An 11,880-nucleotide genomic window follows, 5' to 3' on the forward strand; every position below is an offset into this window, starting at 1 on the left:
TTTCAACGTCTTTTTGATTAAACAATTAAATTCATACGTCTTTCATTAATTATTTGTAACCTATTATAAAACTTTACGTTGAGTACTGTGTTTTTCGTTCAAGACTACGGCTTTTTAAAACGATATTGTTGGGTCAATTCAGGTTTCATTTTAATTAATTTGATATCAATAGAAGAAAATTTGTTACATCTTTATTTGTTTATTTGTTTATAATTTTGTTGTGAGGCGTTTTTTCTTTCTGTTGATATCATAAACACGAAATGCCTTCTCCTGTAGTTAGACGCGTCTAAAACAAAAACAAAAAACCAGTGTTTTTAAGTCAGGCTGCACACAGAACAACGTACAGAATGCTGTGATTTCTAATTGGAGTTATTGAGATAATTTCTATGAGGTTTAAGACAGCACAGGCGTGCTTGTTGGATTCATTATAGACCGCAGAAAGTAGTTTCTCTTTCGTGTGTCCTTTCTTGGAGTAAGGGAGATAACTTGCGTAACTAACGACGAACGTTTTTAATCCCGTATTCCGCTAGAGGCGTGCAATTACGTACACTTCGCCTTAATTAAATTGAAGAATTACTGCTAATAATAACTTATAAATACTGGCAGTAGTAACTCTTAACGTCATTCCTAATAATAAGCAAAATTCCTTTTTATTTCCAAAGCAAACGTGAACTCCAGACGGCTATACATTTTAACCACATATTTGCCGTGCGAGAGAGAGGAAATATACAAGTACTATCTTTAATAAAAAAAAAATACCGACGCCTTCCGATAAGAGCATATGCGTAAAGCCATCATTATTATTTCTTACTGATATTGAATATTTAATTACCCATAACCTGAAGGTAATATCCTAACAATTCTGAACATGAGCACATATACTTGTTTCTGAAACTTTCACAGACAAGTGCATGTGACATTGATGTAAAATAAAATATTCAACAATTATATGTCACAACAACTTGAAGTAAACGGGTTGAGAAACGGGATGACATGCCGTTGATAACTATATGTAATGGTAAGACTTATTCAACTTGGCCACCGATGTTCATGTATGATTTTTACAACTCTTCCACCTGCTGTGCATCATTTAGTATTAAGCAAAACATTCTCATCTAATGAATGTTAGAATCGTTTGTTATCATTACGGTCAAGTCTAACAAAATTGAGACAATACTGATATCTTTCACCGAAAAAATATATTTCTTTTTTATCCAATCGCTCACCTTTCTTTGTTTTCTGTTTATTCAGTTGATAGTCATTGCATTGGTCGAAATGAAAATTGGGTGGATTAAGTGCTAAACAAACTAATCAATCTTTTGACCTTTTTTTACTCGAAATGCCTTTGGATTATATGATATGTTCTTTAAACATTCTAACTCATATAATGCATCCATAGTTTTATTGTGTTCTTTAATCGTTAATATTATTAGATTCGGCACGTAACATATGCAGTATTTTTAAGACTACCCTTGGGCATCGTTAAATGTATATCTGCTGTTTACATTTATACTTAACAGTAACATTGTGTAACTACTGTTCCTTTGGGGACCACTGTGTTGCCAATATCTACATATAATATGAAACATAACGTATGTACTTATTGAGAGAAATGTCTACTTAATTTTATTTATATATCATACAAATGTGTTGCTTTATAATAAACAGATAAAAAGTCCAATGATATAGATTTTAATGAGTATTTGCTACGAAATTCTAGCATAGCAGACACAAGCTCCGGGAAACAATATGCCCTAATTGTTTAACCTTAACCAAATATCTAGAGAAGAACAAAAGAATTATACGTCATCAAGAGTGGAACATTTTATTTTGTTAATTGTCTTGTTTCTAATTTCAGTTTTCGAAAGTAACTGTTGCTAGTCAAATGTGGACATTGTATTTTAACATAAATAATTTACTTGGTACATTTCCTTCACCTATTTTTATAGAGCTGAACCCAATTTTAGGTTATTTTCTTTCAATTAGGAAGAGTTGTCAATAAATATTATCAGATTCTGAGTTTCCGTATTTAGGAATGCTTTGATGTTTGGTCTTGAACTTAGGGGTATAAAGTTGGAATCGTTTGTCAAGTAGAAATAAGTTTTTTATGTTCCAAAAGAACATGCAAAGGGTTTTATCTTAACACTCAATTAACATTTAACCTACAGTTGCTTGATGGAATCCAGGAGTTCAAAGTAATTAAACATATCGCAAGCAACTCAGTATATCTTTATCAATAGGTCGGACTAATTTCGTTGAATATATTTATCATCAGTGTAATTTTTAAAAAGTCCCAAAATCTTACTTAAATTTTAAATGCTAGTAGTAATGATTCGTACGTGTACCATCGTTTAGCATATTCTTGAAAAGGCATAGCATAGTCGAGATAATGAATTATGTGTACTCGAAATATGTGCGTTTAACACCTGTAATCAACCCCTTCCCCCGGAAAAGGAAAGAAACAAACAAAAGACATCATCCATTTGCAAAATTACGATTCCAAAATCGAGTTTTGAAATACAATCCCTTTAATGTATTCAAAAGTCTTGATAAAAGTAGAAGGACAATTTTTTTTTTTACAGCAAATATAAATTAAATTCCAAAACGTTTCGATGCATCATAAATAAATTTATGCTAATTTTCTTTACACTTTTATATGTTGTTGAATGAGATTCAATTACTATCTTATGAAAACCTGTTTTGCGTTTCACAAAAAACCTCAGAAGTAGTTAATACGACTTAAGTTTGACGAAAGTATATTGTATTGTCCAAGACTTTAGCAGGCCAGTTGGAGCTTTTTACTTTAGAAAAGTTGGATAACTAGATCTACATTGTATATACACAAATACGTTATATTGAATGAATTTAAATGCGAAAATATCGGGAAACTCGTGATTAAAGTAAATGAATGCTTTTTGATAGAATTGGATCTCTTTTATGATGGCAACTTTCCTTTTGCAAATTACGGTGTGGAACAACGACCTCTTTTTAAAAATAATTACGTGCATCCACAGGACACTTTTTAACTAAATTTTTATCTCAATTTAACTCCAACTGCTTTCAATTTTAAAACGTCAACTTCATTGATTCGTATGTTTAAGCTACTTAGAAAATTGACAATTACAGGCCTTAATTTTCAGTTGTCATTTTCTAGAAACAAATACAGTAGGCGTCTAAAAATCGGAAAAAGAATAATAAAAGCAGCTATTGTTATTGATATAATGGATCTTAATTTTTGATATTCATCCAGGAAATGGATCATCTAGATAAACAATTTGCACCAGTCTATCTTTTCCCTAGGATAATTCTCATGTCAGCACCATTAACAAATGATCATTTCGATGACAATGAAAGATTATCTATTTTTTAAATCTCTTTCAGAAACTGTTAATTTTGCATGAATAAGAGCTGAGTCAGAACTTATATTATTAATACATGTTACATAATTCAATGTTTTACTGTTAGAATTTGGCAATTCCATTGATCGATTAGAATCCTTATATGGAGCGCAAAATATAAATGATGGATTGTCAATTTACTAATATATCATTAATAACAATAGTGTTAGGCTCGGTGTCAGAACATTGTATTGAAACATGTTGCTAATATATTTTCGTATCAAGATAGTTTACATATAATTTACATAGGCAGACACTAAGGATTTTGTCAAAGAAGAAGATAAAAAAATATAAAAAAATACGCTGAAAAAACCCAATCTATTTGAAAAGCTAAAAGCTAAAAAGTCTTCGGTAGACGAAACGCGCGTATAGTGTACACAATATTCTATCTAGAGTCTGAGTGTGATGTGTTTATTTTGTGCCGCTAGATATATTTATTGTTTTTACTTACTTCCATGTTATCAAGGACGTAAATGCATATGCATAAAAGGCAAATAAATAGATATGCATATACGAATATGAAGTTTTTGTCTGCGCTTATCATTGTCCACATTTACTTTAATTCCATTTCAATTATATCATTTGCTGGCCATATCGACGATGAACTGTTATATTCCCAGTATCGTTTCACTTATTCTATATTTTACATAACCAAAGAGATTGAAGTTCATCCTGAAAATAAACTAATGGAAAAAAAAAGAATATTTAAGGCAAGAGTAAGGGCTATAACACCCTAAATTTACATGTTTACATTTCACGTAATGACCATATTTCGAAAATTCCTCAATCGTCCCATAATGACAGATTTAGTTGTGTACTTTATTTTGAACAATTTACCTTGTGTTAAAAGCAAGTTAACATTTGTCATTCTTTCTAGTTAAAACCAACAGTAGGATACCACTTACCAAAGTCATAAATCGATTGAGAGAAAACAAATCCGGGTTACAAACTAAAACCGATGGAAACACATCAACTATAAGAAGAAAACAACGAAACAACAGAATACTTAAGTTCAACAAAAAAAAAAAAACGACGATGCAACATACATAGAAAAGAATTAATCTACATGCAGAAGCTCTTTTCATGTCTCTAATGTAGATTCTGTTATATACAAACTTCATTAATTCTAAAAACAAAAAAAGAAATTGACCACAACTCGAGTTTGACCCTATTAGTCATCAAATTGAGAATGGAAATGGGGAATGTGTCAAAGAGACAACAACCCGACCATAGGATAGACAACAGCAGAAGGTCACCAATATGTCTTCAATGCAGCGAGACATTTCCACACCCGGAGGCGTCCTTCAGCTGGCCCCTAAACAAATACATATATACTAGTTCAGTGATAATGGACTTCATACTAAACTCCAAATTATACACAAGAAACCAAAATTAAAAATCACACAAGACTAACAAAGCCCAGAGGCTCCTGACTTGGAACAGGCGCAACAATGCGGCGGGGTTAAACATGTTTATGAGATCTCAACCCTCCCATATTCCCCTAGCCAATGTAGAAAAGTAAACGCATAACAATACGCACATTAAAATTCACTTGTATGTTGTTTCGTTCATAATTTTTCTCACAAATCTGTAAATCTATCTTACATTTTCTTTTGTAGAGGATGGAACAGAAATATTAGTTCGGCAGTGTGGTGACAATGATTGGGGAAGCCATTGTGGTGACATCATGTATACAAATGGAGACTCGGGTACAGAGCGAATTAATGGATGTTTAGAAACATGTGATCATGATGGATGCAATACTGCAAACCAAATGTTTACATTTCAAACATGTATATTCACGTTACTTCCTTCATTAATGTTTGGCATATTTCGGTTGTGATAATTATTGGTGCATTTAAAAAAAAACAGAGGAGAATCTTGTCACAATTAGACAATTGTTTCAGGTTTACGTTTCGAAGATAATCCAAGGATTGAACTCAGTATTATACAAATGGATTAGAGTATCTATAAAATGTCATTAACAAAGAGATTTGTACAAACAATTCTACCATTCGAAGTATGATGAAGGTCGACAGCAAAAACAACGAAACATCGAAGAGACGTCAAAAGCCAGAAACAGAATGAGAAATTTACTTTTTTATCTTCCGAAATTTTCAAATGTATCATATTTATAATCTATGCATTTTGTTGTTGTGTACTGTCATTGACACAAATTTGTCGTTCTTGTAATTTGTAATTATTTACTCACTTTACTAATAGAGATTGCAAGCTGAATAAGCCTGGTTAACGATAAGCTTTAAAAAGAGAGCTCAGTGTAAACATATTTATTACCGGCCATCATTTAAGAGTAGGGGATATAACACTCTATGTGTTATAGCCTTATTACTTCCCGTGTGCTTAGAGTAAGGAATGTGACGCAAGTTCAATAGTGTATAACTCTCCCGTAGCTTATAAAAGCATGTGTATAGTGAATATGTATCTGCAAATTTCTAACAATTGCAAATCTTCCTACGAATGTTTTATAATTTGACAGAACGATAAAACATCTGTATTACCTAATGAAACGGTGTTCCTCCTTTATCGCATTGTAAATTTTTTAGGTTTCTATTAGCAAAACAAAGACCTTACTTGCCTGTTCAAATGAAGGGCGTCAGTGTCTGGTGTTTGGTGTTTAAACCACGACGCCACAACTTAAAATTTTGTTTTGCATTATTCTAGTGAATCTCTTGCAAATAATGACTTTAGTACTTATACACTAGGGGGATATGCTACCTAAGGTTACAAGATTTGATTCCAATGATATTTCCAAGACTTTTTTGTACGACAATGATATCGGGAACCTTCTATTGTCATACAAAAAGATTTCCAAAAGAAAAACACGAACGTAGACCTATAGACGAAAGAGTGGTGCGAGGATATGCATTTGTGAGCTTTGTTACATATAAAAAAAAATATAATTTACTCAAACCACTTCGTTGAAACTGGTTTTTTTATGGATTGTCAGCAATGTGCTTTGGCATTGTCGGATGAAGGATAAATGCTCAGAACCGGATTTTTTAATCAATAAATATGAGTGATTAAACAAGGGGTAGCATACACTGAACACTTTTAATATTGATGTTCACACAGTTTCCCGATGTCAATTGAGATACGACGTGGAATAATTGAAGCTTATACTAAGATTATCTACCTATGTATACTGTTAGATATTAATATGTTCTGCATAATGCTGCACTACCTCATCAGTTAGTGTCGTATGCCGCCATATCTTGATGTGTTTTGTTTTTGGAGAATGTGTGTTCATTGCTGATCATTGACGGCTGTCTGTTAAATTTATTCACAATTTATATTATTGAAACGATAGTGAGCTTGCCATGTTATGCTGACACCTGTCTTTTGTTGGAGACTGTGTCTTGTAATCGGATTGTAGGTTTGCTGCTTTTTTGTTAACATGTACTCTTACGCAAAGAAGAATGGGTTATTGTTGACTCCTACTGTTTCGTTCTTAGAACGAAGATTTGAGTTATTTTCTTAGTTTAGTTTAAACATATTTTATTTGCTGAATTAAAGCAAAATGGATTAGACACAAGTAAATCATACTTATGAAGTCTTCTCCGTAATACAACATAAAGTTACAATAATAGTATAATATAATGGACAATAGTATAATATAATGGACATTTTTCTACAAAAGTAAAGATTTGCAAATTCTTATATGCATATATGGCCATGGCCTGTTTGTTCCATTGCTAGTTGAATTCTGAAAATCTTTTAATCTCTTGAAGTCCCATTTTGACATGTGCCTCTGCAACTAGCGGTGGGAGAAAACATAACATACAACTAACATATGTTTGTTGTATTTGTTTTTAAGATCAAAGATTTTCCAATAAATTTTGAAAGAGGTAAAATGGTTATTACCTAACCTTTTCATGTTATTGTTCTCCATGCACATGTAAGGGAAAATACTTAAATATCCACGAGACAACGATCAAACAACATATGACTACGAAAATCGAAATCCAGTTCTATGTACATGTTATTTATACAAACACTTATCAAAACAATGGTTGATTTTAAACGTCGGTATAATTCATTGTAAATGCGCCCCATTATTTTTTAGCTCATTTTTCTGTGGTTATCCAATCATAGCACCTGGTACTTCCTCCAATAATGCGAAGTACTTGTTTTTTGAAGGACTAATCTACTCCTCATAGTGATAGTTTACTTGGTGCACTGAGAAACTATTCATTACTGTCAAACGAACCTGATACTTGTCATTTAAATGAAATTGTGAGGTACAAGTCTGATGGGTTAGTATGTTTTGGGTTCAAGTTACGGAATAAGCAGCATATAGGCGAGACTGTGATTCAATGGTTAGTAATGAATACATGAACGCTTTTCCATTTTTGTCTGATAAATGATTTACATACTTTATACCTACTGAATAGGCCATAGCACTGTGTGTAACCCCTATGTTTTCCTGTTGTTTGCATATCTTGTTATATGATACATTTAGTTTTTGCTGAATTACATGCTTAAAGTTATGACAATGTTAAAGGAGTGCCATATTTGAAGAAGGTTGACACTTTATGATATGTAATGGATAGATTTTTTTGTATGTATCATCAATATATTTTATCACCAGTTGTTTGTCAAATATCACTTGTTGCTTGCCGTTATTCTTATTATGATATTAAATTGCGTCAAGGTTTTAAATTTGTTACTGTTTATTATTATTGCAAACGCGCACCTGTTACACAGAAACAATGATTATTTACTAATGAAAATAAAACTTTTTTATTTCGAACATTAAAAGAGCTTTTCTGAATTTACCTTCATCAGAAACGTTTAAACCCAAATATTATGAAGCCAAGGATGTGAGGGACCTACACAATTGATGAACTTTATGACCGAAAGTGACTAAAAAATGTAAGGCTGTGGGGGAGTTTGAAATTGAATTCCTAAATACTATCAAAACTGATCAATTGAGAATGTAAAAAAGCTGAATACTAAAATTTATGATAAAAGAGATGATTTTTCATTTCCTATCGTTAATTATCCATTTTTAGCTGGTGACGTTCCCTTGTCACCATCTTACGGTGTTTATATATCTCAACTTGTACGATTCGCTCGTGTATGTAACAATGTTTTCGATTTTAACGAGAGAAATTTATGTATTACTGAAAAATTATTACACCAGGGTTTTCGATATCACAAACTAGTCAAAACATTTACTAAATTTTATCATCGGTATAAGGACATCATTCGTAAATATAGCTCAACATGCAGACTTCTTTTACGTTCAGGTATTTCACATCCAATATTTTATGGAAATATTCTTTATAAAGCACAAATGTGTCAGTATTCACCTAAAAAATTAACAAAACCTTTGTAAAGACTTATTAAGAAGGGATATAGTTACGATACTGTTGTCAGGTCATTAAAGATTGCATATTTTGGCGTTAATATTGATTCACTTATAGGGTCTTTGCATCGGAACTAAACACATTTATTAAAAAACCAGTTGTTGGCATGACACGGGTTATGTTCTTCTCATATATGTTATGATGGTATGATATTAAACCCCTAACGGGAAGGATTGTGCCTGATGTTCATATGATGAAATCATAATTTTTCAGTCAGTTTAATTGAAGTCTGGAGCTGGCATGTCAGTTAACTGCTAGTAGTCTGATGTTATTTATGTATTATTGTCATTTTGTTTATTTTCTTTGGTTACATCTTCTGACATCAGACTCGGACATCTCTTGGACTGAATTTTAATGTACGTATTGTTATGCGTTTACTTTTCTACATTGGCTAGAGGTATAGGGGGAGGGTTAAGATCTCACAAACATGTTTAACCCCGCCGCATTTTTGCGCCTGTCCCAAGTCAGGAGCCTCTGGCCTTTGTTAGTCTTGTATTATTTTAATTTTAGTTTCTTGTGTACAATTTGGAAACTAGTATGGCGTTCATTATCACTGAACTAGTATATATTTGTTTAGGGGCCAGCTGAAGGACGCCTCCGGGTGCGGGAATTTCTCGCTACATTGAAGACCTGTTGGTGACCTTCTGCTGTTGTTTTTTTTTTCTATGGTCGGGTTGTTGTCTCTTTGGCACATTCCCCATTTCCATTCTCAATTTTAAAATCATATCAGTACCGAAACACTGTACACTGAGTAGATGATACCTTCGGGATGCACCAGCAGTGTTATCACAAACATACAGAGCCACAATTTACAAATCCTAAATACATGACTGTTCCATTTATCTACACAATAATTGCCAGTGTTGTAAAGTTTCGTATTATATTGTTATGGTAACAGATCTAACGAAGAGGAATGGCATTAACATTGCTGTTGATGTATGATCTGTGGTCGCAGTGCCAGTTAATGACAATATCATTTTATATAGTAGTGCTTCACGAGGTTGTTGTCGAATATGTGAATCCTCTTTTGTTTCATCAATAAAACCTTGATACATTTTCAGTGTATGATCTACATGAAGATGTTATATGACTGCAAATGAGAGAACTGTTCACACAAGACCAAAACAATGATTTATAGATATGCCTGTTATCGTACGGCTTTCAGCAATGGTTAAAATCTATACCACAAAGAAAGCTTTAAAATAATCCGCATTAAAAAAATCAGAAATTATTTCTGTTACTCATTATAACGCATAACAAAGTTGTGGTTTATGAACAATACACGATTATTGATTTATCCTAACATCTATATATTTTTAAACAAAGTTTCTATGAAAATGTGCAATGTACACATCGTTCAACTGAAAGAAAGTGTATGTGCATAAATTCTCTTCTTGAGAGAAATTCACCTGTTAATACATTTTCAGCTTTCAGAAACCAATATTCTTTGCTATTTGTTATTGTATGAATAAATACTTTCAAAACCAATTCTGCGATCATCAATGATTTGGTAAGTATACATATGAAAATAAGGAGATGTAGTTGTAGTATGATTGCAAATAAGATAATTTTCCACCATACGTGTAGTTCTAATGAAGTTGATGTTAGCAGTATAGTTAAGCGTTGATTTTATCTGGATGGCAGGTGACGTCACAAGACCAAACATGTATTAAATCTCAAAATGTAGCAATGACTTTTAAGATAAACCCCTTTATCATATCGTACCAATTAACTACTAGTATATTGGAATTATTTATCAACACCATACAATATGCAATATACTAGATCTTAGATGGATTTGTTTATTCTTTGAAGGTCCCTTTCGGTCATATAGCTCATGATAGTAACTATGATGAGTTTATTTATAATGGGTCTTCGTATTGATACATTACTAAGAGCGTTCCTGGTGAAGAAACACTAGCGACGCTAGACAAGCGTGTTGCAGGCAGGAAATATGTTAAGTTTTTTTTTAATGTTATATGCGTAAAACAAGTACCTCCGGTTTGAGAAAATACATTAAAATATGAAGAAGCATTGGAATAAAGTGTACAGCATGAAAAAGACGGAGAATTACAACGACAAAAGATATATTTCCGAGCTTTGGAGAATTGAAATTATTTATTTGCACCCATATTGTTTATGCTGTAAACACTACATATTGCGTCATAAAAAAGCATGATACACTAGTGGAGTGGTTTTGTTAGATAGCTTTTTCGAAGCCAAAGCCATCTAAAAAAAACCCAGAAGGAACATATTACCTTTTATCTGACACCCTATACATTTCTAGGAATATGATTGGTTAAAAGCAACAATGTGTGTATAACATATGTGGTCGTAGGCGTGGTTTATTTCAATACCCGAGTAGTGTTAGTCCCATTAAATTGTAAAAACAACACAGTGTTGAGGAAAATCTGAAAGGTTTCAACAGACGATTGAATTGATGATTAACAATTGAAATAAATTTATAAAACACGTTTAAAGCTAACAGCAGATGAAATTGTTGTCATTTGTTGCGTATAAACGTAGGTTCTAGTACTAGTATTGAAGACTTGATCCTTTGCTAGGCCACTAGTTTAGTTACCTTATGTCAAGATAGTCGGTGTGATAAATACGTTACACAGTGTTGTAGTGACCTTATACGATATATATGGGGTCAGTAAATTCAATATGGGGATTTGATCTTCGCTCTCGTACCCCATATCGAACTTACTGATCCCATATATATCGTTAAAGGTAACTAGCAAATTATGTAACTAATTATACTTGACCCATAAAAAAGATTTGAAAGGTAAATACGAATAGTTGTTGCATGGAATATAAAGAAGATCCCGACCGATACAAATGAAACTGGCCCATAGAAAAAAAAAACAATTCGAAATCAAAAGCAAAGACAACAAAATGAAAAGTAAAATTCAGTTATCTTTGGAAGATTGAGCAGTTAAAGCTCTTCTTGTGATCCATGTCGTGCTGCTCATGGCAAGCAAAACGTCGTTAACAAGTAGTTTGGGGAAAGATGACCAACAGAAAGAAGGACAAGATTATAACTTCAACAAATATAACATTTTCCTGGTAAGTAACAAGTATCAAATGAC

At 32.5% G+C, this 11,880-nt stretch overlaps 1 protein-coding gene across 2 annotated transcripts in view; it reads left to right on the forward strand.

Annotated features, from left to right (window-relative positions):
• The window catches only part of LOC143045735 (UPAR/Ly6 domain-containing protein bou-like), a 53,460-nt gene extending 45,382 nt beyond the window's left edge, over positions 1–8,078 (forward strand). For both annotated transcript variants that reach the window (XM_076218448.1, XM_076218450.1), the window contains one exon: positions 5,018–8,078. In XM_076218448.1, the coding sequence (XP_076074563.1) occupies positions 5,018–5,241 (224 nt within the window). In that variant the 3' untranslated portion in view covers positions 5,242–8,078. The remainder of the gene's footprint in view (positions 1–5,017) is intronic.
• Positions 8,079–11,880: the final 3,802 nt, after the last annotated feature.

This window comes from Mytilus galloprovincialis, chromosome 9, assembly GCF_965363235.1.
Source record: "Mytilus galloprovincialis chromosome 9, xbMytGall1.hap1.1, whole genome shotgun sequence".
NCBI lineage: Eukaryota > Metazoa > Mollusca > Bivalvia > Mytilida > Mytilidae > Mytilus > Mytilus galloprovincialis.